This window comes from Corvus moneduloides, chromosome 16 (assembly GCF_009650955.1).
Source record: "Corvus moneduloides isolate bCorMon1 chromosome 16, bCorMon1.pri, whole genome shotgun sequence".
NCBI classification, from domain to species: domain Eukaryota; kingdom Metazoa; phylum Chordata; class Aves; order Passeriformes; family Corvidae; genus Corvus; species Corvus moneduloides.
The window spans coordinates 461832-489288 of record NC_045491.1 but is presented as its reverse complement, the minus strand read 5'-3'; the positions used below and the strand labels follow the sequence as shown (position 1 = coordinate 489288).

Sequence of the window (27457 nt, the reverse complement as noted above, 5' to 3'; positions counted from 1 at the left end):
AACAGAAGTTGCTCAATAAAGAAAAGAATTTTGTGTTTCAAGCAGCGTGTTAAATTACGCCAGATACATAAATATACATGAGATAGGTGGAGAATATGTCTTAGATGGGCATGTTCATGTAAATTTTACTATACCAGAAAATGTTATTTTTACCCCCTTGGCGTGCTGGATTTGTGGAAAGAATAAACAATGTCTCCTTTCTATCCTAGACCCTGTGCTTAGAGAGCGCCTAAAGCGGCAATCCCGAGGGCTCCGCCTCGGAGCGCGCTGCCGCTGCCGCTGCCGCTGCCGCGGCCGGACTTTGGCCGCAGCGGGCCGGGCGGGCCGGGGCTCTGCGCAGTCGCTCCGGCGGGATCGGAGCTCTGCCCAGCGAGGAAGCGCCGGGCACCGGGCCGGGGGTCCCGGGCAGGGGATCCATGGGCTCGGGCACCGCGCTGTGCGGGCCCCGGGTGAGTGAGCGATGGAGGCCGCGGGGCCGGGGCCGGCAGGGGAGGCGGCCGGCGCTCCGCCGTGCGGGAAGCCGTGTTTCCGGCAGGGGCCGCGGACTTTGCCTCCCCGGGACGAGGGTTCGCCCGGACAGACTGTTCAGCTGCAGTAAACGTGATGAGCTGCGAACGAGGACGCGGCCCGGACCCACTACAGAAATCCCTTTAAAAGGGTTCTAGCGAGTCGGTCAGTCCGGATTCACACAGATTTCCATCCCTAAGGTTGATAAAGTCCCGTAATAGTTTGCGAGCCATTATCTGCTTCCTCTTTCCGTCATGGGATTCCTTTCCCCAGCCTTGCTCTGCATCATGTCCTTCACTTCTGTATTGTTTCTGTTTCAGGACTGGAACCAGACATGGCCTGCAAACGCCCCAAGCACGACCTGGTGCTTCGAGAGCTCCATCATTGCCTGGATCCCTTGTGCCTATCTTTGGATCTGTTTTCCTTTCTACTACTTGTATCTTCGACACAGAAACAAAGGCTACATCAGGATGTCCCACGTCTTCAAAGCCAAAATGGTAAGGGTGAAGCATGGGATTTGGTCCTAACATTGTCACAACCTTGATGCAGAACTTAACTTTTTAAATCATTAATTCTTTCCTGATGATCCATCTCTGTGGTTTTTTTTTTATTTTTACCAGCTCAGGTCAGTATAAATCAAGTAAAGTTTTAGGAAGATCTGTCATAAGATCTTCTCCCCTGTACTTGCATTTGATTCCCTGACACTTCCCATAACATTCTCTGTCCCAAACCTGATCTTCCACCTCTCCAGTCTTACTGCCCAGGCAGCTTGGATCATTCAGTTTGGTTGATTGTCCCAGCATTTCAGTTCATTCCAGTGTGTGTTTTCTGTCTCTGCCCCAGGTCCTTGGATTCATCCTGGTAATAGTGTGTTTTTCTAATGTCTTCTTCATGGTGTGGGAGAAAAGCCAAGGGATCCCACGGACCTCAGCATTCTTCATTAGCCCTGCTGTGATGGGAATCACAATGGTAATTCTTCCCTTGTTTGTCTGCACATAGCCAAGCTTAGCCCTCCTGGGACAGATTTTGTATTTCCTGTGGTTCTCGCTATCTCTGAGTACAGGTTTGCCTGATGGGGAGTAGAAGGCTGGGGATGCACTTTGTGCACCACTGCTGTGTGACACATCAGGGTGTTGGAGTTGGGGCAGACCTGTGGGCAGAGCACACCTGGCAAGAGGTTTCAGTAGGGTTTAGAAAGAGGTCTCACAACAACGAGACAAGATTTCGTTTCTCATAATCATAGTATGTGATTTAGTGTGGTTTAGAGTGAAATGCGATTTCTGTTCAATGAATAAGTGCCTTTTCTCCCCTTCTGTCATTGCATCTGCCTAACCTAAATCCTCCCAGCCTGTTGGCCCCATTGTAATTTTCTTATTTGCCTTCTCTGGAGACATTCTTGACTGCAAAATTGCACATAAAGCTTTTCAGTTTTAGCCTCTTAGGAACAATACTGCAACTCTGAACATCTTGAAATGTTTGGGCAAGAAGCTAACTGATTTTTCTCTATTGTATTCATTGATTTGATAACACTGACATTCCAGTACCACGTATTTATTTGGACAAACTTGTACTTCCTCACAGGTCCTTGCCTTGTTCCTTACCCAAGCAGAAAGAATGATGGGCATCCAGTCTTCAGGGGTCCTACTGATTTACTGGCTGCTCTCATTTGTGGCTGCACTTGTGATGTTTAGTTCCAAAATTCAGCATGCCCTGGAAAAAGTAAGTGAGATCACATACCTTCAATGTGCAGGGCTACAAAGTCTCTAAACAACAGGGATATTTTTGTCTCGTTGACTGTAAGGGGGAGAATCAAATTCCTCTTTTAAAATATGTGCTGAGAAAAATGATTGACGACACTATATTTGTGATGGATGTTTATTTGCAGAGGTAGAACATGAGAAGCTCTTTCTCTGCTGGTTAAACATGAAGGTTCTTGCCTCATTTTCACCAGTGTTCTGTTCCTTAGGGCTTTCTGGAAGACCATTTCCACCATGTTACAACTTACCTTTATGCTGGCCTGGTGCTAGGAGAACTTGTGTTATTCTGCTTAGTTGATCACCCTCCCTTCTTCTCTGAAGCTGACAACAATCCTGTAAGTAGAAGGCAGCTTTTCCTAATGATTTGCTTCATTGCTGCGACAGGATTTTAAATTTATGGGGATACACAGGCACATGAGTATCTGGGTGATGTAAGGTGCATCATTCTGTAAAAAAGCTGACAGTTTTAAAAGGTAACTGGCAGAATTTGGGATAGCAGTGCACTGTCTCTCTATGTAAGTTTTTCAAAACTAAAAACCTTCTATCCATACTCATGTTTCTTGTCACTGAAACCAGTGGATAGGGCTCCTATTGCTTCCCCTGGTGCTGCTCTCCTGTGCTGCAGTACTCTGTTGGTGGTATGAGTATAGAAAAGCTCTGTGCTTAAGAAAATAAATGTCTTTGGGTATGAAGAATTACATTCTTTGTTCTTACATCTGAGACATAATGCAAAGTCAAAATCTCCAAAATCTCCCAATCCCATTGAGACTCCACAATACACTTACTCTGGTTCAGTGAATAGGGAGAGGGGATAACTCTGATTGATTTTCCTGGGGAAGCCCAGAAGGGAACTATCTTCATCTGATGCATGCCCTTTTCTATATATAAATATCACACATGTTTTCTCTCCCATCAGAATCAGTGCCCAGAAGCCAGCAGCTCTTTTCTTTCCAAAATCACATACTGGTGGTTCTCTGGGTAAGAAAACAGAAGACATGGTTTTGCTACAATATCAGAAAAAAACAACAGCATCAGAGATGAGAGAGGATGTAGATGGCAGCCAGGAAATATCTCAGCCCCTGAGTTAGCTTATGGAGTGAGGATTTAAATTATTTCTCTAGGGGCTTGAGGTATTCTCATAAAATCAAATTATAAAAATTTAACTTATTTTCTCAAAAGAGTTTAAAACGCAGATTTGTGATTCTGGATAATTCTCTGTCTCCCAACTACCCATCCAGTGCCCTCCCAATCTTGAAATAGATCTCATCAATTTCAAAAGATCACTGTACACCAACCACAGCCCTCTCTGCCTGCCAGACCTTGCTGTAACAAATGCTGGGAAAGGGGAAAATAGTGAAGAGGGCATAGGGCCAGCGTGCTGCTGAGCATTCAGAAGCAGAACAATCACATTCTTTGGGCCTACTGTCACTGTGATCAGGTCTTATCTGCATTTCATGGAGCCCAGAGAAAGTTAAACTGAACTTTGTCCTCCACTACCCAAGACTCTCAGTATGGACTAGAAATTAAGGCTGACTTGCAAATCCCCATTGTGCTGACAGAAGGTAGCCTAGGGATTCAAAGCAAAACTGCTGTTCCTGGCCATTCATGTTTATTCTGGGACAGGACAGCCCTGAGTACTGTCAGGCTGTCAGTGCCTGTGTGCACTGCCTTAATGCCCCCGTGTTCCGAAAGTGTTACGCACACCACAGATCCTGCTGTGCTCCCCTGACTGCACTCTGTGTCCTCCAGGCTCCTCTGGAAAGGCTCTCAGCAGGCCTTGGGGGTGCATGACTTGTGGCCAGTGAGGAAACAGGATTCCTCTGAAGAAATTGTTGCCTGGGCAGAAAGAGAGTGGAAGAAGTGTCACAGCAGAACCCAGCAGTGAGTATTTGCTCTGGAGAGCACACCATGGGCTCGGCTGGGTAGTTCTAGATGATCTAAGCAAATACACTCACAGGTACTGGTGTGTGAGTGCCTTTGTGCAAAATCTGATTTTAAGGTGTGTTAAAATCTGCTGGAGAACATCCTTCCATTCTTGGAAGCACAGAACTAACTTTCTGTGAGGGGAATCAGTTTTTGATGAGCACTTATACTGGACATGGTATGAGACCCAGTGTGAGATATTTAGTGATTTTTTGAAAGTACAAATTTCCCAAGCTTTCTCCAGTTGTAGGTAGCTTTCCCATTGTTTCTTCCTTCAGGAAAATGGAGTCTGCTACATTTAAAAAGGGTCAGAAAACTGAAACTGGCATAGCAGAAGCTGAAGAGACAGAGGCTCTACTGCAATCAAAGCACAGTCAGAGCGGGCCCTTACTGAAAATGTTTTGGAGCATGTTTGGAACTTACTTCCTTCTCAGCACTGTCTGCTTAGTTATCTGTGATGTCTTCCTGTTCTCCACCCCAAAGTTACTGAGGTATGTGCACATTTATAATGTATTTCTATCACATGTACAAGATTGCCGTGTCCACGAGCTCAGAGATGTGCGTGTCAGCACCCACAGACACACAAACACTGACCTTTCAAAATCTGCTCTTGCTGATGGAAGGAGCTCAGGTGTCATTTGTGCTGAGCCCTTTGTCAAGGCAGGAGGAAAAGACACAAAGCCCCTGTGTGAAGCTGTGCACACTGTCTGCATTGCTGTACTCCAACAGTGGGAAGGACAGGATGCACCAAGCCATTTGACAACTTTACTAGAACAGGAGTTATTTGATGGTTCTGTATATCACACCACTTGCCACTTGCTGTAGTCTTAAGACTGTATGTTCCCTGACTAATAAAGAGCATGGCTGTGCGTCCTACACATCTTAAATAGCTTTGTTAGTTGATAAAATGCTTTGTGGGCTCTGTTGGTACAACACCAACCTGCAGTACATTATATTTTCAAGGGCAAAATCTCTTCTCAGTCATTAAGATTAGAAGTAGTTCTGGAAATGTCAATTACTCCCTTAGATTACAGCTACCACTTTGCATATTTCTGACAAATTCATGAAAATCAGGAGCCATCCTTAACACTGAAAATGAGGTTTACCCTGAGAGGATGCTGAGATCAGAGATTGCTTCAAAACCAAGAGTGGCTAGATTTCAAAAATCGGGATATTATATGTTCCAGTTCTTCTGCTATCTACTGATAAACCTCAGCCAGAGAGAATACAGAAAGATCTCCGGTATTTCTGCCAGTTTATTTTTTGCGTCTGATAATTCTGTGTGGATTCAGCAACATTTTACTCCTGTCTTGCAGCCTTTTCCTGAAGTTCATTGAAGATCAGGCAGCACCGAGCTGGCTTGGTTATTTCTATGCCTTCAGCATGTTCCTGCTGGGTTGTCTCCAGACTCTGTTTGAGCAACGTTACATGTACATGTGCCTTGTTCTGGGGCTGAGGCTGAGAACTGCAGTAACAGGGCTTGTGTATAGGAAGGTGAGGGTGCAGATCCTTTTTTTACTTTTGCTTTTTTCTAGCTCTATATTAGTAGTTATGATGTTGTACATTGTTCATAGCAATATCAGGGGAGATGTCACTAGAAACTGGTTTTAGGCTGTAGCTGTCCTGTATTCATTTCTGAACAGTACATGGCAGATACATTTTTCAGAGCTTCCCTCTGAAGGAAAAGCCAAGAAAAGGAAAGCAAAAATCAACATAAACTTTCTTATGCTGTATATGATGGTCGGGGAAAAGGAGTAGATGGTTCATCTCAAAGTGAAGTCACATGGCCCAGGCAGCAGCATGGTTTCAATACCTGGGATTTGATATTTTTCTCCCTCTTTGTTCTCTATGAGGAAAAGAAAGTTGTTTGACTTTTGGACCAAAGCTGTTGTTTGATGATGTCTTTTCTTTGCCCTGTCTAGATCCTAGTTATGTCAAATGCCTCAAGGAAAGCAGCGACCATCGGTGAAACTGTTAATCTGGTATCTGTTGATGTGCAGAAGCTAATGGATCTGATTATCTATTTTAATGGGACCTGGCTGGCCCCTATTCGGATTATCACCTGCTTTATCTTCTTGTGGCAGGTAAAATATGACAGTATTTATCAATCCCCTTCTATTCTAAATATGAAAGGAAAAAGGAGATTTCAAAATTCTACTTACTGGCTTGAATTACATGAAATTGCCATATTTTTTGCAGCTCTGTAGCGTGGTGCATTCACTTTTCTTTCTGAAAAATATTTTTATTGGTATAGAATCCTCGCCTGATCCTTCAGTTCATCTTCTCACCTGTGTATTCAGCATTCAGTCCCTTTTAGGAGACTGTGAGTATAGTTAAATGAATCTGACTGATAAAACTTCTGCTTCAGATTTTCCTCTGTCACCTCTTGGTGGCCCAGTGCACGCTAGAAGTCCAGTGCCAGCTCCTTAGCATAGTTCCAGGACATAATGGGGAATGCTCTGAAATAGCAACTTGACGTACTTCATCCTGAAGCCTGATTACCAGAAGATCACTGAAACAGCTTGAAAAGCAAAGTTACATGACATTCAAAAAGGGTATTGGATACTTTGAATTTCATCGGTATTAAGGAATTTAGCAAGGAGAGAGCAAAACCTGAATTAGAAGTAGTGGATGGTAATCTAAAAGATCCATTTTTAATCAATGTGTGGTATTTTCTCAGCAGTACAGAGCCCTATTTCTTAGTCCCTGTTTTTGGTAAGTGGAAGAATGAGCAGTGTAGAGACAGGTGATTCACAGGAGCTTTCCAGAGGCCTTTGAGACTTTCCTGTATTACCCAGGATGGACTGTGCCTTGTGCCTGGCAGGATGCTGTGACTGTGAAAACCAGTAGCCATGGTGCAGACTGCTGAGAAGTCATCATCCCTTTCCTAGTGACGTTGACAAGTTGAATGTGGTTGGAGCATAATTACACTTTGCTGGTGTTCACAGACCATTTGTGTAGACAATACCTGTAATGCTCTGTGTACACCAGCATTCCCCTGTCCAGCCATCCCTAGGGAGACGTAACCAACCCGTGAGAAACAAGTTTTGATACACGATTATTATGAACCGTGGGATCCAAGAGCTGTCCCAAGTTAATGGCACAGGATAATGCCACCATTTCATCTCACCTTGGTGTAAATGCAGACAAGCTGGGTTATTTATGCTGCAAGAATATTTTGTTGAGGGTTTGGGTTTGTTTTTTAAGGAAAACCTGGTATTGTCCAGGGTCACTTACTCAGGGCAGCCACAAGATGTCCTGAACGCACCCAAGGACGGTTGAGAAGAGCCGGGAATGGCTTGAATTGCCAGCGTGCCTCTGGATTGCCTTCAGCACTGATCTAGTTCCTAACAAGGGAGCAAATAAATTCAGCACAGCCTGATGACAGGCATTATCCTGCCTGGAGAGTTAACAATCCACAGTGCTTAGGGAGCACAACTCCCAGGAAAGGCAAAGGCAAGATCAGGGGAAAGGCTTAGCCAGAGGGATGTTATGCACAAGCTCAAATGGGAGGGAAGGTGAGCATGGGGAATGAAAAACAGTTTTTCCTAGTCATCACCAGAAGTTCCTTCTCTTTCCATTTCTCTCCTGGCAGCTTCTAGGACCATCTGCCTTGACTGCAATTGCTGTATTCCTTTTTCTTTTGCCTCTGAATTTTGTGATCACCAAGAAGAGGAGTCAGTTTCAGGTACATTTTGCTTTGTGAAAATGAAGTGGTTTACTGAGTTATGTGATGGCTTATATTTATTATTCATGCTTGACTGAAGTAACATAGGAGGATTTGAAGCTTGCTAAGTTTCTTGAAATTTAGAGCAAGGTCTTCCATGTTCAGCCTTTTACCATGTTTGCCCTACTTTTCTGTTGTTTTTATGTACTGCCAGTAAAAATAAAGCTCTGAAGATGAAAAGTAAAATATTTCCCAGCCTGGAAGATTCCTAAGCAAAACAGTATACACAGCTCAACTGCAGGGAAATTTATTCAGGATTTGGAGGCAGGAATAAGGTATTTTTCTTCAAAATAATTGCACCATTAAACATTCAACCTATTAAATGATAAAACTCAAACATTTGTTACAGGAAACCCAGATGAAGCATAAGGATGAGAGGGCCAAACTCACCAATGCCATTCTCAGTGACATCAAAGTAATCAAACTGCATGGCTGGGAGAAAACCTTCATGGAGAAAGTGCTTGGAATCCGAAAGCAAGAACTTCAGGCCTTAAAAAGATCTCAGATTCTCTTCTCAGCATCCCTAGTTTCTTTCCATTCATCAACTTTCCTGGTGAGCAGATCACCTTCCCACATAAAACACGTGCTGTTACTTCTATTTCTCTTTGTACTTCTGCCTGGACAGATTTTTCCTATGGACAGCTAAAGATTTTATCTGCCTGGAGGAGCTGGAAGTCACAGGAGTTGCTGTGGCTGCCACACCAAAACCTCCTTAAAGCAGAGCAAACCTCAAATGATGAGACTTGGTTCTGTCAGCAACATGCCAGACCTGTGCCTGTGGTACCTGCAGGACAGGCACCTAGAGGTGATAGCCTGGATTTAACCAAATGGGCCCCAGAGTCTTAAGGAAGGGCCTGTCACCCTTGGACCATTTTGAAGCAAATGGTTTTCTTTTCCTTTGCTCCCTTTCAGATCACATTTGTCATGTTTGCTGTCTACACCCTGGTGGACAACACACACGTGCTGGATGCTGAGAAAGCCTTTGTGTCCTTAACACTGATCAACATCCTCAACACTGCCCACTCCTTCCTGCCCTTCTCCATCAATGCTGCTGTCCAGGTTAGCTGCAGGCCCTGTTTCTCTTCCTTTGGCCATAGAGATTTTTTTACATATCCCCATTAACAGGTAAAAGTAGGGATTTCTTAGGGCTCTGTACATCAGCTATTTAATTGCCACTGTGAAACAGTGAAGTGCAAGGGCTTGCAGCTAAAGGTACTTTGTGGCATTGCTTTTCAGAAGGGCTCCTTTATATTGACAACTTAGTCAACAAGAATTACTCCTAAGTCTTTTCTAGCTCAGCACAAGCACCATTAGATCTCAGAGGGGCTTCCAGTTCTGTTTTTAATCACAGAAATCAGAATAGGTGGAGCAAAATCTCCATAGGGGATCAATAGAAACCCTGCTAGTCCAAGCCAGAAAGAAAAGCAATTCATTGTTCAGTAAGAAATTAGGAAATTTATTTCCCTCTTACACTCCAAGACTGTCACAGATTTTCAGGTACAGAAGCAATCACTGGAAAGACTGCAGGAAGGATTGGATGAAAAAGTACCAATTTCACTGAACCAGAAGCACAGGGAAGGATATGGGGTTTTTGCTAAGCTAAGTGGGAATAAAGGCAGGTGACGTAAGGAAGAGCTGCCTTTGGCCCATCTAAGCCTACAGCATCTGCAGCATAGCACCTACTCAATATTCTAAGTGAGTCTTCAAGTTGAGCCTTCACTTTGGGTTTTTGCTCCCTTTCTACTCTAAATCTTACGTTCTTCTGTGTGCTGCTTCATTTCAGGCCAAAGTTTCCTTAAACCGCTTAGCAGCTTTTCTGAATCTGGAAGAACTGAATCCTGAGAGCTCTCGCAGGAGCACTTCTGGCTGTGGTGAGCTTTTATGTTAGTGCTCTTGTCTAATAAGAGGAGTAATTTCCATTGTTCAGCCTCTACTCAGGGTGTCTACCACAGTCAAGAGAAAAATATTTGCCCCTTACTGTCACTATCTCTCTGGCCTCATTATTTCTAACAATGAAATCTAGTCTGGTAATTTACCCCTTCTTTTCATAATAAAGGTTCATTTTATGTAACAAATACACACTGAAACATAAAATCACATAAATTGGGACATTTCTGTAGCTACTTTTGCATTTACAAGTGGTCTTTCTTCATGTTTTAGCACAGACAAGTATCACCATAAGAAATGGGACTTTCTGCTGGAGCAAAGAAACTTCTCCTTGTCTTAGAAGGTACAGACTTACCCTTAGTCATCTCTCAATTCTGTAGGTCAGGGGATGCTGAATGAGCTAATTCCTCAGGGCCTAAGTGAAACCAGGGTGGAATATCCAGAGGCTTCTGAGTTTGCTTCTTATTCAATGTTGAATTCTGAAAATTATAAAATCAGACAAAACATAATCTTGCTTTTATGTTGAGGAGCACATAAATGGGAAGGTTCCTGTATCTGGATGTTGCTGTAATACATGGAGACTGTTTTCTTTATACAGTTGTCTTGCCCAAATATGAAATTACAGTAATTTAAGTGAAAAATGTAGATGGAATGCAGATGTTATATATGACATCACTACATGCTTATTTCAAAAGGCATTGACATTTTAGAAAAGAAAAGCTTTGAAAAGTTCTGGTGTTCAGGAATGTTCTACATCCAATGCTTTGGGCTAGCCTGGCTCCAGAGTGGGGATCTGGGTATGAAACTCAGATGGGGATGTGGATGAAGAAGTCTTTCTGTTTGGAGGTGTCTTTGAAGGGATGAAATTAGGGTATTTACTTAATACATACCTGACAATAGCAAGAATTTTGATAATAATTACATTTATTTTCAGGAAGTGTATCTAAGTGTAAGAGCCTGATCTTCTCCCCACAGCATAGATCTCACCGTGCCCCAGGGCTCTTTGCTGGCTGTGGTTGGGCAGGTGGGTGCTGGCAAGTCCTCCCTGCTGGCAGCATTACTGGGCGAGCTGGAGACCACAGATGGCTGCGTGACCATGAAGGTGAATTTTGCCCTCAGCATTTGCTTCTCTAATTAGGCTGTTTTCAGGAACTGTAAGGTATTAAACACAGCATCAGGTACCTGAGGAAAACCCATTTACTGCTGAATTTTAACACAGGCTGTATGTATCAGTCCACATTTAATTATCTCAAGGTGCTGCAGACCTCTCAGATGCGCCTGGACTTTGGGAATAGGAGCTGGAACAGTACTCCAAAGATGCAGTTCTGTTTCCCATTCTGACAGTGAGCTGAAGTGGCATCCTGGTAAATTGCATCCTGTACTTGTACCTCTGTTTACTCCCCTGTAAGGCAGTAACAGTGCAGACTCACATTTTGCAAAGCCTTCTGAGAACTGTCAGTGGTGATGATTATTCCAGATTTCCGTAACTGAGAGAGCTTTTCTTCAAACATGGATTCCCACAGTGTCAAGTTGACCTTATGGAAAAGTTTGCTAACATTCTTCCACTTCTATAGGACACTGCAGCTTATGTCCCCCAGCAAGCTTGGGTTCTAAATGCTTCAGTGGAAGATAATATTCTATTTGGGAAAGAGATGGATGAAACATGGTTCAATAGAGTGACAGAGGCTTGTGCACTGCACCCTGATTTGGAGACCTTCCCTGCAGGGCAGAAGAGTGAAATAGGAGAAAAGGTACTGGCTTGGGTTTATGTTTTGGCCAACTTTTCCCTGAGTAGCTACAAGTTCAGGTGTTCTGCTTAAAACATCTACCCCTGAGTAGCTACAACTTTGGGAGCCCTGATTAAAACACAAAAAACCTAAATTTGCAAGAGGCAGGTGCTCAGGAATTTCTGGGAAGTTGGGCCATGATTTAATTTAGTTTAAGTCCACCTTCTGACAGCCTAATCAGAGACATGAGAGATGTTTAAGACTAAAATCAACACATCCAGGTCATTCTTGGGTGCTCTTTTGCAGGAGAGAGGAGTGGTTCAAGAGACTCTGCCTCTGCAAGAGCCCTATTTGGAGGGAGGGAGGGTGATGCACTGATTTAAAAATAAGGAAGTCGTAAAGTCTCAGTGTAAAAGGGAGTCAGCAGTTGGGAAATATGCTGTAGCTTTGGAATAAATAGAGTCAATACATTTTCCAGGGAATCAATCTATCTGGAGGGCAGAAGCAGAGAGTGAACCTTGCTCGGGCCGTGTACCAGAAGGCTTCGATTTACCTGCTTGACGATCCCCTGTCAGCTGTTGATGCCCATGTGGGGCAGCACATCTTTGAACATGTTCTTGGACCCAATGGTTTACTAAAGGACAAGGTGTGCTATAAACCTGAACTGTAAACAATTGCACAATGTTGCAAATTAGCAGAGCCCTGAAATGTTTCCAGCAGGGTGGGTTGCTCAGTTTATCAAAGGCTCACAAATGCTTTTTTGCAGTGGCAGCAGGGCACTGGGGAGGCCACGCACCTCCTCTGCAGGCCACACAGCACCTGCAAGTCCTGCAAGGAAGCTCACCCAGGAGAAGGAAGGCTGGCTTTATCCTCATGCAAACTACATGCCTAGTGCCAGCCTTACTTTCACAGCAAGTTTACTGTTCTTTGGTCTTCTGTTGACATCATCCTTCCCTCCTTTTGAGATTTACTTCTAGCACAGTTCAGAAGAGCTGCCTGATCTCTTCAAAATTCTATCACCATGATGTCTAATCCCATCACTTTTGAATAGGTCAGTTGCACCTTTACAGTTCTCATCACCCAAATGTTCATCATTTAAACACTTCTCCATTCTTTTTGCATTGGTTGCATTTTGTTATTCCTTGCTATTTCTCTGCTGTCAAGCAATCTGGATAAGAAAAACAGTTACATGAGAAGAGATGCTAGGGCAGCTCTACTGGATTCATAATATAAATTCAGTTTCACATTACAGAAGGAAAACAGGAAGCAGGTAATTCCTTGCATTAGAAAGTCCAATTAAAACAAACGTATCTGATTATAACCTTTCTCTCCATGAGGATTGGTTGCAAGTATCAGAATATAATTATGTATTGAAACAGAATGACTGACTAAGAAGAATGTAAGGTGTACTCAAAGGCCTGATTGTATATTAGAAATGCAGAATATGCCAATTTATCTAGGGAAAAATTACTTTTATGTCCTTTCCTCCAGTTATCTGTGCAAATATGCTCAGAAATGTAAATAAAAGGAAATGCCCTTTAATTCCATTCAGGCTGATGAATTTTTGAGGCCTAAATTTGATGCTGACATACTGATACCAGTACTGACAGCAGAACAATTTTAACTGTTCCCTCTTTATTCAAGCAGACTCGTGTGCTGGTGACCCACACAGTTAACATTTTGCCTCAAGTGGACAGCATTGTTTTTCTGGTGAACGGAATGATCTCAGAAACTGGTTCCTACCAAGAACTTCTACAGAGAAATGGGGCCTTTGCAGAATTTCTTCATTCGCACATTACTGCGGAAGAGAAGCCATGTGCTGGGTTTCCAGGTAACCCAGATGGGTTGGAATCATTCTTCTTAGGTCTATTAAGTCAATTGTTTCCTTCATATCCCATTTGTTTTATTATGGACATTTAAAGCAGAGACCAAATCACAGTAAGGTGGTGTTTTGTGTGGAGAAAAATATGCCTGTCAAATTATCTGACTCATCACCTCAAAATTGGTTCTTGAATCCATATTAGGAGACACTAATCCTGCAGTAAACTACTGCCCACTATTATGTGCTATTCTTCAAGCCTAACATTGATATTTCTACCTTTAGAAACAATATTTTAAAAGAATCTTTCCTCCATATTACCTGTCTTTCAAAGGCTATACAGGACAAAACAGGATTCTAAAGCATTTAGAAAAAAACTACATTTGTTTCACAGCTTTGGGAGAAACCAAAGGCACTATCACCACTGGAAATGGTCCATCTCAGGAGAAACCCCTTAGGTAAGCTTAAAGCAGTCTCAGACACTGAAGAACTTACTCCAAAAGCCCCTACAAGCCTACATGGAGGCTCTTACTGAGTATGATACAGGTTTGGGATTGATCTGTAAATTAATAACAAGAGCAAACGGGCAAAACTCAAGAAAGAGTTAAAAACCTGCTCTTGGATGTCGAAGTTGACTGATATTCCTTCTGTATTTCACAAGAAGCCAGAACAGAGCTCAAGTACAGGCACACCTTGATGCATTTGGTTGCTGATGACTTTCCAGTGGGGCTGTAAGGTCAGACTCATCCCAAACCAGCCTCAGAGAGTGAATGCTTTTAAGCCTCTGCTCCTCAGTGGTTTGACAGAGGCCAGTCACTGTGACAAACATGGACAATGCTTGGGGTCACTCTGGAGGGCCCTGAAAACTGCAGCCCTCAAAAAAGGCATGAATTTAGGGATGGATAGGGTGACTAAAAATTGAAAAGATTTTTGTTTTCTTAATGAAGTGGTGGTTCAGTAAAATCTGCTGTGGGAAGGGAGACCATTGCTGTGAGTCAAGACTGTACCAGTGCTGCAGCCACCAGTGGAGGATTAACCAAGGCAGAGACAACTCAGCATGGCAGGGTAAGCACAGCACCTTCCTGTAGCGGCAAGGACACATTCCATGGGGATATCACACTCATGGCAGGCAGGCCAGCTCCCTGCCTAAGCTAAACCACAGCCAGGGAGTCAGCTGAGCTGTACAAGTGTGCCCTATAACTGAGACAAGGACATACTATACTGAGAAGAAATGAGAGTAAGACGTTAGAAACCCCAAAAGGAGCAGCTTTTCCTCTAGGGAAGCACAGCACTAGCCAGACAAGGGTCGCCTCACCTCTCCTGAGCAGCAGGCCCCCACACAAGCACCCCGTGTGAACATGAGAGTTCTCTCTCACACCAGGAACACAGAAAAACCTCTGCCTAACATAAGGAAAGCCTTATGTGCATTCCAGAAGTAACATGAGCCTACTGCATAACATTCAACAGTTGATAATAATCATTCATTAATGATTTCTTTAAGTATGCCTTTGTTACTCATCCGTGAGGAAAACAAAGAATCAAAATGGTTGCTATGGCTGTGACGTATAACCAAGAAATGCCCTAATAAATCATTCCTTGCTTCAGAGCTGCTTTTTTTTGCTAGCAAGCTTGATCCTCCCAACCTCTCGTCCTCTTTTTGCCCCTTGCCTCGCTGCAGGTCAGTGCTGGGGTGCACGGAGCCTACCTGGCGGCCACGGGCCCGGCCCTGTGCGCGAGCGCCGTCCTGTCCTTCGCGTGCCACCAGGCCGTGGCCTTCTCGCGGGGCTACTGGCTCAGCCTCTGGACTGATGACCCCGTGCACAATGGGACACAGCAGCTCACAGAGCTCAGAGTTGGAGTCTTTGGTGCATTGGCAGTGGTTCAAGGTTCGTTTAAGTTGCTCACCTAATTCTTCTCTGTATTCCCACCTCCCTTCCCCATATCCAGGATGTTTTCTCAGAATATAAACAAGTGCATACCCTTGGGCTTCAGCCTCCTGGGCTTCTGGCATCAACCCTAAAGGTTTTTCTTTTTTCTTCTTATCTCTTTCCATCCTTCCAGCATAAATTAGTTGTATAAAAGTGCAAGTGGGGGCTCTTCTCCATGCTGAATTAAATCTTGGCTTAGGTCACGTAAAACAGAGAGAAAAGAAGATAAACTCATGGACTTCTAAATTTCTTTATCTTTTTCTTTTAGAATAGCCACAATTCTTTTGGGCACTCTATTTAAAAAGAAAAAATATCACTGAGCAATTTAAAGTAATCCCAGTCAAGCTTATTTTGTGATGAATGAATAATTTGTCCCACATATTTAAGTTGCTGAATCCATGCCCCCCATCAAGCTGGCTTAGAAGGTCTTTGGCCACTCCGTAACTACCCTACAGAAGGAGTAGCTTACCCTGCAACTCTGAGGCTTGGTTTAATTCCTGCTAAAGAGAGGTTTAATTCCCATTGCACCTTCCTGAATGCACACTGGTGCAGCATTCACAGGACTAAGTGGAGATCACGATCTTGCAAAGGAGAACTCCAGGGTGGGTTTGTTCAGACCTAGTAATAAGAGTTCCTTTTCTCTTACAGCCCTGGGCAGGTTTGCCTGCACAGCAGCAGTGCTCCTGGGGGGCGTGTTAGCCTCACACCAGCTCTTCCTGCAGCTGCTGAGCAGTGTCATGAGATCCCCAATGCTCTTCTTTGAGCAAACACCCATTGGACACCTGCTGAACCGCTTCTCCAGAGACATGGATGCTGTTGATTCTGTCATCCCTGACAAGCTGAAGTCCGTGCTGGGATTCTTGTTCAACTTACTGGAGATCTACCTGGTGATTGTGGTGGCTACACCATGGGCAGCAATAGCCATAGTGCCCTTGACTGTTCTTTATGCAGCATTCCAGGTAGGAGCTCACAGATACACACACAAGAGAGGCTGAAGCAGCACAGCCACGTCCTTGCAGAAAGCCTCCTTCCATTTCTTAGGAGTGAAGGCATGCAGAAATTAGTTTCATCATCTCAAATTGCATTTAAGCAAGAGCAATGTCAGTCCCTTTCCCTCATCACCTCAGCCTTCCGAAGCACCCCAGCGCCCTCTCAGAGGCTTGTGCTTTTCTGATGTCTAAATCAAATCCTACCTAGAGCTATATCCCTTATCACCATTAGTGTAAATCACATGAAGACCAAAAGCATTTTTCCTTTCCTGCAGAATTCCTACACTACTTTTCATATATCCATGTTTGCCAGCTAAGACTGAGCATGAGGGAAGGGCAAGTTCACTTCTGTTTTCCATCAAGCAGAGGGCTCAGCTACAGGAGAAACTGCGTGTAGAGGTTTTGTGAGGTCAGAGCACCCTGGCTCCTTTGCCCCAACCACAGGGTTATTCCTAATAAAGATAGGACATAACTGAGGTAGGAACACTAGCTCGTCTTTTAAGGGCATCTCCTACCTGCACATAAGGTTTTGTAGCATGAGGATAGCACGTACTGTTGCACTTGTTGAGGCCCTCCCAAATTTCCTGTGGAGCACCTCCTGAGAGGCATGAGCCTTCTAATGTCTCTCCCTTCCATTTTCCCTTGTACCAGCACTTCTATGTCACTACCTCCTGCCAGCTGAGACGCATGGAGGCTGCCAGCAGGTCTCCCATCTACTCCCACATCTCAGAAACTTTCCAAGGCAGCAGTGTGATCCGTGCTCACAAGGACCAGCAGAGGTTTATTTCAAAGAGCAATTTCCTAGTGGATGAGAATCAGCGAATTTGCTTCCCTGGAGCTGTTGCTGACAGGTACAAATCTGCCCAGCAGCTCTGTGAGTGTTCTGTAATCACGTGTTGGGAGAAAGGGAGAGGGCACCCAGCAACAGCCCTGGGCTCTCCTCCTCCTGCAGGTGGCTTGCTACAAACCTGGAGTTCCTGGGCAATGGCATCGTGCTGGTTGCAGCCCTGTTTGCAGCCATGGGCAGGACACAGCTCAGCCCAGGAACTGCTGGCTTCTCCATTTCCTGTGCTCTCCAGGTAACCCAGTGTGGAAATAATACCATGCTTGCCTCTATCAAAAGCAACTGCATTTTAATTTCTAAGAAATTATGAACTATTTCTGTGCCTTTCTAGATGCCTTTTCCTACCAAATTCTGCTGTCATTGCTAAAATCCAGAGCATCTGGAGCACGTGGCCCCTTATGGAATGAACCTCATAAACGCATGCACAGGCCATCTTCCTCCTGCACCTGAACTTATACTTAAGTCCAAGCAAGGCCTGGGCAGCTGAAGCAAGGTCTCTAGCACCTGTCTTACGTGCTTGTAGACTAGTTGCACAAGAACCTAAGAAACAGCTACACCATCTTTTAGCATCCAAGTCAGTAGCATTTAACTCTCTATAAACTTGCTGAAGGGGGCTGTGGCAGGAGCTGGCTTTCACTTCAGCATTTTAAGGTTTTCTGATGTAATCTAATTTCTGATATAATTAGCTGCTGAGGAGATCTTTAGAAATAAACACTAACACAAAGTACCAGGTAACTCACAAGCACAGGTCAGGGCTCATTTTCTCTGCCCCAATGCTTCTCTTTCCTTGTGGCAGATAACTGGTGTTCTGAACTGGATGGTTCGCTCCTGGACAGAAATAGAGAACAACATTGTTTCTGTGGAGAGAGTGAGAGAATACCTGAGGACTCCTAAGGAGGTAGCTAATCCACTACTGACCTTATTAGAAGGGGCTGAACATCTCTGCAAACTCAATGAGTAACCTTCCTGTTCCACCTGAAAAACCTCTAGTTTTCCCCTTCTGAAAGGCCAGTCATGTTTCCTTTAAAGAACTGCAGCATTTGGGTTTTATCCAACTGACTAGACTTGTTTTATAACCTCTGATCATTATTTTCTCAAGAGAGTTATGCATTGGATTGCCATTAAAATAGCTTCACTTGGTAACACTCATGGAATGAGACATTTTCTGCCCATATTTGGAGTATTTATTATGTGACTTCAGATGCAACTCTCTGATAACTGCTGGCTCCTAGATAGCCTTTTAGCTGCTAAAAGTCTCCAGTGCAAAAATTTTTGTTCTGTAATCATTAGAATTATATCTCCATATGCTGCCCTGAGAGAGGACGCTTTCACAGTCCTGTTTACAGGGGAATATAAATTTTTTTTATTGAACCACTCGATGTCAGAACTCTGACTTGCAAGCAAATATTCATCCCCATTTTCAGTAAAGAAAATCTGATCGGCATCTTTGGATAAAGTAAAAAGCCAGCATCTGCAGTATGAAAGTTAGAGGCCTTTTTCTGGTTTGGAAATAGCAAAGAGATTGGGAGGGAGTTGGCACAGACATCTTCATGAGCTTCCCATTCCAGTATGGCCACTTGATTGGGTAATTTAAATCAGCCTTAAACACTGCTGTTTGCTTCCATCTCTTCAGGCACCCTGGACTCTGAATGGCAAACTCCAAGGGCAAGTTTGGCTCACTGAAGGAAGGATTGAATTTAAAAACTACAGCCTGTGCTACAGGCCAGGTTTGGAGTTAGCACTGAGGCATATCAGTGTGACCATCAATGGGCACGAGAAGGTAGGAGAACCACTCCTCTAGCACTGTGAGCAGTGCTGGGCAGTGACCAGATCCAGGGGGATACAGCCCCCACCTGCACCCAGCTAGGCAGCCTGGCAGCTGCAGGAAAGCAGGAGCCCATCTCCCCCACTGCACACCTTGTCCAGCTTGTTACAGCAAAGGAATTCCACTTTTTCATTCTAGGTCCACATCAAGGCCCTGTTCGAGCTGCTAAGTCTTGTAATTATTCTTCCCATCAAAGGCTTTTGTGAACTATAAATGCTTCCCTTTAAGAAAGCATTGCCAGGCTATGCCAATCACGAGCAGCCCTAAAGATCTGATCCATGCAAAGCTGTCTCTCGTCAAAAGACCAAGAGCAGCTACATGACATGTTTGTCCAACTGTGAGAAAACCATCAACATCAAAACCAAAGTCTTTCCATTGCACTTTACAGATTGGCATAACTGGCAGAACAGGAGCTGGGAAATCCACCCTTGCAGTGGGATTGCTGCGACTGGTGGAAGCTGCAGAAGGAGCCATTCTAATTGATGGACAGGATATTGCCCAACTAGGCCTCCACAACCTCAGATCCAAGATAACTGTCGTACCCCAGGTATGAAACTCATTTCCAAAATCCTTGAGCAGGATCTTGAACAGCTGGGAAGGGTTTATAAAGATTCAGTGACAAGAGGGACATTGAGCAATTTCCATGTTGGAAATGCCGTGTTCATCTGCCATTCAAGATAACATCAGTCACAGATTCCCACCCAGCAGGCAGGACCCAAGAGCTCATTTTTATATTCATTTCAGGAGTTGTTTGTACTGTCTCTGTGCTCAGGATCCAGTTTTGTTTTCCGGCTCCCTAAGAATGAATCTCGACCCATTAAACCAATACACTGATGCAGACATCTGGACAGCTTTGGAACTGACTCAGCTCAAGAACTTTGTTGCAGATTTGCCAGAGCAGCTGGAATATAAGTGCACTGACCAAGGGGAAAACCTAAGGTACCTTTATCTGCAGAAAGGGAGTGGCAGGGCAGAGCCAGCCCCTGGGCTAGGAGAACAGAGCTGGTTGGATAAGGAAGCTAATTCCTTTTAAAATATAATCAGTTTTTTTTAATGGCATCCAGACAGCAAATTGCTGCATTACTGTCCTGTTTAGCAGCATGAAATCAAATCAGAAGACACCAAGGAAGACTTCTGAGATGTAATCATTGTGGTGGTTTGCATTTGTGCAGTACTTAGAATCCCACAATCCCGTTCCAAGTACCCTAATTTTCTGGGTGCCATAGCAATGCCTCCCCTTCACTTCCTTAGGCTGTTTGATGCTGTTACCTACCTGCAGTGCCACCAGCCTCAATCACCCTTTCAGAGAAAGGGAACAATCACCTTTTCATTATTAATTTCATATGAATCATCTGATCTGACCCCAAGGAAAAGTGACTACCAGCCTCAGTTTACCAGCCCTCTTCTTACTTGCAGCACTGGTCAGAAACAGCTGGTTTGTCTGGCCAGAGCACTCCTGCGGAAAGCCACAATCCTCGTTCTGGATGAGGCCACAGCAGCAGTGGATGTAGAAACTGATGTCCAGATTCAGTCCATGCTGAGGACTGAGTTCAGAGACAGCACCGTGTTAACAATCACTCACCGGGTGAACACCCTCCTGGACTGTGACAGGTACAGACATTCCTGAGCAGGAGGGAACACACAGGCAGCTGATGTGACTGACACACCACAGTGGTGCTGAACAGCAATTTCGTTTCTGTCCTCTTTGTGTTTAACCCTCCAAGCTTTGCTTTAGAGTTTGGCGGATCTCTCTTAAACCAGCTGGAAACCAATAGGTTAATCAGAGATCCTTTACTCCCACACAATGCCTTTCGTGCTGTGTCACAGCCCTTTCCCTGCCACTGACAGCAAAACCATGACCACAGCTCCTTGTGTCACCTGAGAGTTGTGAAACTAAAATACCCAGTACCCATTCACAAATCTCACTCCAGTCTCAATTGCCAAAAACCCCTCCTCCCAAACTCAGTACTTGAACAGTCACTCAACAGAAACTCTTTCTATCCCAGTACTGTTTCCCAGCTGAAAAGCTGTTGGAAAGCTTGGCTGAATAAGCAGCAAGTACTGAAATTTATTTTAAAACTAAGTAGAAATAACTACATTTATTACAGCTGCTGTGTGTCCCCAAACTTACACCTCTGTTTTAATGTTCACAGGATTTTAGTCTTGGAAAATGGTCGGATAGCAGAATTTGATACTCCAGAACATTTAATAGCTCAGAAGGGACTATTCTACAGACTGATGGAAGAATCAGGCCTTGCATGACTCACTCATGGAGTATCCCATAGCACCACCACTATCAGGAGTAATTGATCTCATAATTGAGTTGTTTTGGTTTCTCTCCAAAATGCCTGACATTCAACCAAAGCTTGTATGAGCCAGACCTGCAGTGAGTAGATGGAAAGGGGTAACTTGGGATACACATTATTTCTATAGGAAACTTTGCAATTCCACTTTCATTGTATTTCCAGATACCAAAACCTCACTTGACTGCTGAAAACGAGCCAGTCAAGACTTAAACACTTTTCTGGTATAAAAGCAAACAAGCCAAAAGGGAAAGACCACAGCATTCCTTATTTATACTATAAATGGAGTCCAAATATCCATCATACTTAAAGATTACACAGATTATTTTTAAAAGCCAACAAGCTTTTATGGACAGCAAGGAAGAATTTAACTGGTAGCAAGGAAACTTAACTGTTTGCAGTTTATCCTAAGCTCCAGGCAGAACAAATGAAGTGTTTTGTCAGTGTCTTAAGGACTGCTCACCTGGGCGCTGTTCTTACACAGTTGTGGACTCCAAGGCAGCAGCTGGAGCTCATCATCCAAAGTGCACAAACAGTGGGCGAGGAGGGAAGGGCAGGCAGGATGCCCCTTAGCAGGAGAGCACAGGCTGCCTGTTGTCACAGCTGGGGATCAGATCCACTCCCTCCCTCTGCAGGAGCAGAGCCAGCTCCGGCAGGGGCTCAGCAGTGCACGACAGGAACATGGCTGGGCGTGGCACCAGAGCATCCATTGCTCCTTCTGCCCAAGGCCTGCAGCATTCCCACTGCCAAGGGCCAGGTGCTCACAGCAGGGCATGTCCAAACGTTGACACCAACATTTCCAAATTGAATTTGGCCACGAGGAATTTGCATGGTTGGAAATGCCCTCCTCCCTGATCCCTGCAGCACATGAGGAAAGCAGCAGGATCTCACCTGTTGACCTGATGGTTCATCCCTGGTTTCCTTGTTGAGTGCAAGTTGACTCTTGGATGTGCCACCCTGGTGCTGCAGAGCCTCTGGCATGGTCACCTGTCAGATGTTGCTTTAACAAACCAAAGCAGAAGTAAAGCCTTCCTGGGCCTCCTGCAGTGTCTGCAGCCAGAGCTGTCCCCAAGTTTCTCCTCAGGAAACACAAGATGACAATGTGACAGACAAAATACCGTGAGATACTGCTCTTTACTGCGACTTTTGTCATTACCTCATTTTCTAGAGAGCCGAAATAAAAATAGAATCAGGTATTGAAATAAGTCTCTTCAGTAAACTTCAGTAAACTAAAGCAAATGTAACACAAAAAGGGGCAATGGGGAGGGGATGGGAGAGTTCCAGCTGCAAGAATTGGCAACTGATTGGCAAACCCCAGCAGTTCCTTCTCCAACAGCTGCTCAGTGGCTTCTGCACCCAAGTCAAGAACAGTTTGCAGTTCCTGCTGCACAAGTCCCTAAGATACCAAGGTCCAGTGCCTGCTGTCACAGGGGCTCAGGTACCAGGAAAGAATTTTTTTTTCCCTCTACTTTCTCCAAATCTCGTACTTGAGGGCACAGACAAAACAATTCCAAAACCAGATATGAGTTATGAGCACTCCGAAGGTTTATCAATGGACCTCAAAAACAGGAGCATTTAGAAATACTGAGATGGGTATTTTTCCTTTTTAACTGAGGTCAAAGAGGGACAGAATTGCCCATGTTGCTGGGTAATTCTGAAACAGACATCTTTTAGCATTCCATAATCTCCAATATAAACATCTTTAAATGCTTGTTTTCTGTTCCTAGGTTGGTAATGAAGAGGGAAGGCAACAGGAGACAATAATCAAAACATACTTTTACACTGCTGACCTTTGAAAGGGCACAGCTCTGCTGTCAGCTAACCCAAACTAAGAACAAGCAAAAATACCATCAGCTTTCACACATCAAGTTGTGCTGAAAAGGGAAAAGAAAAGCAATTCCCAAAATGACATGTGAAAATCCCACCATGTTTCACATGTGCTGGAGTCCCCAGAGATATGTCCAAGTACTGTGATGAATCTGGAGCTCAAGTCTCACAGAAGTTATCTGGAAGTTGGTTAAAGCAAAATATATAAAACAGTTAACACTTGGAGATAGCATGCAGGAGAGAAATGCTGCCTTAAAAAAATCCTTGTCCCATGATTCCAATTTTAAGGCAATACTGAAACTGCTAGAGCCAGAAAATAAATCAAAGGTGTCGTGCATTGATTTACACCAAGTTGATGCCAAACACAAACTGTGCAAGTCACACTCCCAGTGCCCCAGATGGTCACAAGATGCACAGGAATGCCAAAATGTGAAAGGTGTCAGTGACCCAAAGCACAGTTGCTGCTGTGCCACGTCGTCGTCACACCACGAAAGGATCTTCTGTGGGTCAGGACTGGGAACACTTACAGAAGTAGCTCTGTTGACACACATGAAACAGGGTGGTTTTTTCAGGTGTCCTAAAAATTCTGAGCTGTTTTTTTGGCAGAATCAGCTTTTCCAGATGTGCGAAATCTTCCATGTTGCAGTAAACAATGTCAGGCAAGATACATCAACATGCACTGAAATCAGATACAGTAAATTCAGCTGTACAGCAGCTCCCTTCCCCGTTCCTTGCCAGGGGTCTCCCAAGGATGGGGCAGAAGGGGAGGATCACAAAGTGTTCCTGGAGGATGCCTGTTCCCAAGCAGGAGAGGTGTCTCAGTGGCATTCACAGTTTCTCCTCTGGGTCTCTGCAGGGAGCTCCATCTCCACCTTAATGTACAACACCAGCCACACCCCTTACCCACAGACCCCCTGCTCTGCCCTGGGGTACCTGCCCCCTACTCTGTTCCTATAAAACACACGCTCCAATCATTCCACCCTTCTGTCCATCACAGTGCTGCACAAGTGTTCCAGGATCTGAAGAACTAAAACCCACAGCTCCTCCCCAAACTCCCCAATCAGCCCCTGCTCATTCCATTTCCAGAGAGAAAACTCACACCAAGCTCAGGAGACGTGGCAGACACCGGCCATGGACACCACTGGGGGTGACAAAGGTCCACAGCACTGTGACTCCTGCTCTGCTGATCCATCATGATGACCTGGGCTACTCGGCAAACCACAAAATGAGCCAGCCCTACCACAGCACAGTTATCTGCACTCATGGCTTCTTACCTACCACCCTAACAACCCCAGACATCAGGCCGAGCAGAATGATTAGTCTAAGCAGGACCAGCAATTTCTATTTTCAAGGCAAAAAGCTAAACTGACAAAGCAAACCCTTTGTCAAACACAATGCAAGAATTAACACATTTTCTTTCAAACAATTTTTTACTGCAAGTTCTTTGCAAATATTTGCATTGTCATTACAAAAAATACCAAAGAAATTTCCAGTCTATTCAATTTCAGAGAGTCATAATTTACAAAAAAATAAATAGCTTTACTCTAAGAACAACAATTGTCTAGTATTAAGGTCAGCAATATCAATCACAGAAGTCCACATTCTCAGTGCTGTGTATTTGGATCCATCTGACTTAGTTTGCTTTCTTCCAGCATTTTCCTTTAAAATAAGACTAGTTAGAACATTAGAAAAGTAACTTTTTTCTTACCACAGAAAGATGAAAATTCAGCATGGCTCTTGAAAACCAGACTCCATTGCTAGTTTAATTGTTAGACCCTTCCAACACACAACTTTAAAAAACACTAATTTTTTTTTAAACAACTGTAACAGAACATTTTCCCACAAAATTTAAGAGTCAACAGCAGCAGCATGAAGGGCATGTTTCTTTGCTATAAGGCTAATGGTCCTTGATGTGGCAGAGCTGCTATGAAAGCACAGAACTGCCAAAGCCAAGGGTGTTACAATCAACGTCACCCTGAGCCTGCAGCCTCTGCTCAGGCGAATCCTCACTCTCAGCCTCGTCCCCACAGGTGGCACCAGCACTGGGCACCCCAGCTGGAATTCCTGAGTGAGCTGGGTGTAAGATCAGGGACTGCACACAGCAATGCACCAACTGCTGCACCAATTTGGTTTTGGAGTGATTGTCATTCTAGACATGCTTAAATACTGCTTTGAAGTTGACTGTGCTTTTTCACATCAGCACTACTGACATTACAGTGAACTTGCTGCTCTACGCTGTAAACACATGAAACCTTTAGGACAATGCATAAAGCATCAATCATGTACAGTAAATGCCATAATGAGAAAGTCTGGCACACATTTTATTTCACAAGAAGAAAAATCTTTGGACTATAGTACTATATGCCACAAAATGTTCCAAGTGCATCCCACAATAGATGGCTCATGAAATGAGGAATCCACAAACAAGCAAATAACTAGCATTTGCAAAAATGTTTAAAAAAAAAATAAAAGCGAGGGAACTTCAGAACGTAAGAGTAGATGAGAAGAAAAAGCTTTTCTGAACTTCTCTGATGAATCACTCAGCCGTACATCTGAGCATATAATGACAGATTTCAGGCAAAAAATAGGAGTCTCTGAAGTGTCTTGCACCATGTATGTGCTTCTCCTAAAGGTGGCTAAAATCAATACTAAGGAGAAATAAAGTGTAAGAAAAAATTGTATCTTTATGTTTCTTCCATTGCCATGCTCTGGCTAACTTCACTGTGTCTGAAACTCAGCTGTGTGGTTCAGTCCAGCTCAGGGGAGAAGATACAGTTCTCCAAATGTATCACCTCCCTCTTCCCCACAGTAAATAGCCAAGTTCAAATGCTACACCAAGCCTGAATCTTTGGCCATGCTATAGAAAATGCCTTTTTCCTGAAGTAGTTGGTCTGGGGTACCACACTCCACCACTTCTCCTCTCTCCAGGACTAACACTCTGTAAAACAAGGAGATGAAAAGAAAAAAAAAAAAACAAAAAAAGAAAAAATGGTCACAAGAAGATCCAGAAAGCCAGTGAACATGGATATATGTGTGCAGACAGAGACTGCAGCATAGCCATTATTTGCAAGTGAAGACAGTGCTGACTGTATGAACAGGCGAGGCTCTCACTGCAGATGGTCTGTGTGCTGCATTGTTTATGTAGCACACGGTTACCCAGCCATCTGCAGACAGCCAGGAGACTCTGGACTGCACTCTGAGCCAGCCAGAAACAAGCTGGCAGCACTTCTTGTCAAGGTGTGAGAGGGCCTGTAAGACCTTGCAAGAGCTGGGATAAATAACCTTCCCATAACACCACCCCACACCAACTGCTGTTACACAGCTTCTGTGACAAAACAAAAACATGCAGCTGGGACAAGGAAGTGCACGAAGTCAGCGGTCAGCTCACTGCTAAACACTGTTGCAGCTCCCTCCACAGATGGCCAGGCACTGCAGAGATGGTCACCAAGCCCTGGCAGGGGCTGCTGCCTGGTGTCACCACTGCCATGGCTGAACTGGGTGCTCGCCTGCTGGCAGCACTGCTGGGGCTGCGGCTGGCACGGGCAGTGCTCCTCCCTCTGATCTGTCACTGCTGACAGCACAAAGAGAGGGCTACAAAAGTACACTGAAATCCTACCACTGGTCACTTTGCCATTCTGTGATAAAAGGGACAAGAGAGCTAAAACTGAAATACAAGACAACAACTTGGCCCTCAACCACACCTTAGCAAGGCAGCTGAGCTTGAGGGAGGCTGTATGAACTATAACCAGCAGTGATGGAAAGTGAAAACACCAAATAAACTTCAGAGGGCAGGATCTGCCCCTTTGGATTCCCCACGCTGTCTGTGCCTAAATTAGGGCAAGACCCAAGAACAGACTCCTGTCCTTGCCCCTCTCCCCTTCCCAGTTTGCCCAGGCAGGAACAGCACAACAGCAGTGTGACAGAGGGACAAGAGGAGCTCCCCAGGCCAAGCACAGCCACCACAAGCCAGAACGTGCACACCATACCCATCAAACCAGGGATTCCAGCAGCCCTGTGCAGAGGCAGCTAGAAATGAACCAGTAAACATCCAACTAACACAAAGATTTTTTGAGCACAGTGCAGATCACACAGTCAGCAAGATAAAAGCAGTATCACCTTACCTCGTGTAGTCCATGATTGTGTTCAGACGATGTGCTATAGTTAATACAGTACACTCTTCAAATTGAGACTTGATAGTTGACTGTATGAGCTTATCTGTTTCAAGATCAACAGCAGCTGTGGCTTCATCCAGAACCAGGATTTTGGACTTCCTGAGCAGAGCTCGTGCCAAGCACACCAGCTGGCGCTGTCCCACACTGCACAGATGGGATGGGGTGGGGAGGAAAGTCAGAACAAGTTTGCAGCATTAATTGGTATTCATTTTGAAACCTGGC

General features: G+C 44.4%; 2 protein-coding genes and 1 long non-coding RNA gene across 11 annotated transcripts in view; 1 reads left to right on the top strand and 2 right to left on the bottom strand.

Moving 5' to 3' along the window:
- The first annotated feature begins 239 nt into the window (after positions 1–239).
- Positions 240–25490, top strand: LOC116452078 (multidrug resistance-associated protein 6-like). Of its 8 annotated transcripts, none has more exons than XM_032126207.1 (31): positions 240–449; positions 828–1004; positions 1351–1476; positions 2089–2226; positions 2474–2599; positions 3181–3242; positions 4014–4145; positions 4466–4678; positions 5504–5681; positions 6110–6271; positions 7783–7875; positions 8264–8467; positions 8827–8973; positions 9698–9785; positions 10075–10144; positions 10777–10903; positions 11376–11552; positions 12007–12174; positions 13173–13359; positions 13682–13805; positions 14295–14412; positions 15026–15233; positions 15924–16234; positions 16916–17115; positions 17217–17343; positions 17905–18006; positions 18742–18888; positions 19322–19480; positions 19706–19872; positions 20350–20544; positions 21087–25490. In XM_032126207.1, the coding sequence occupies exons 1-31, from the start codon at positions 417–419 to the stop codon at positions 21193–21195; spliced, it is 4575 nt and encodes a 1524-aa protein (XP_031982098.1). In that variant the 5' UTR covers positions 240–416; the 3' UTR covers positions 21196–25490. The 8 variants fall into 8 exon arrangements, with proteins under 8 accessions (XP_031982098.1, XP_031982097.1, XP_031982093.1 ...); XM_032126199.1 differs by having other exon boundaries at positions 295–449; positions 13176–13359; XM_032126200.1 differs by having other exon boundaries at positions 295–449; positions 13742–13805.
- LOC116452080 lies at positions 2043–4020 on the bottom strand. Its single transcript, XR_004243396.1, has 3 exons — positions 3050–4020; positions 2513–2597; positions 2043–2217 (listed from the first exon to the last, which is right to left on the bottom strand). It is a non-coding gene; the product is annotated as an uncharacterized LOC116452080 (long non-coding RNA).
- The window catches only part of ABCC1 (ATP binding cassette subfamily C member 1), a 48958-nt gene continuing 46061 nt past the window's right edge, over positions 24561–27457 (bottom strand). For both annotated transcript variants that reach the window (XM_032126197.1, XM_032126198.1), the window contains exons 30-31: positions 27185–27379; positions 24561–26001 (exon numbers count right to left, since the gene is read on the bottom strand). In XM_032126197.1, the coding sequence (XP_031982088.1) occupies positions 25893–26001; positions 27185–27379 (304 nt within the window). In that variant the 3' untranslated portion in view covers positions 24561–25892. The remainder of the gene's footprint in view (positions 26002–27184; positions 27380–27457) is intronic.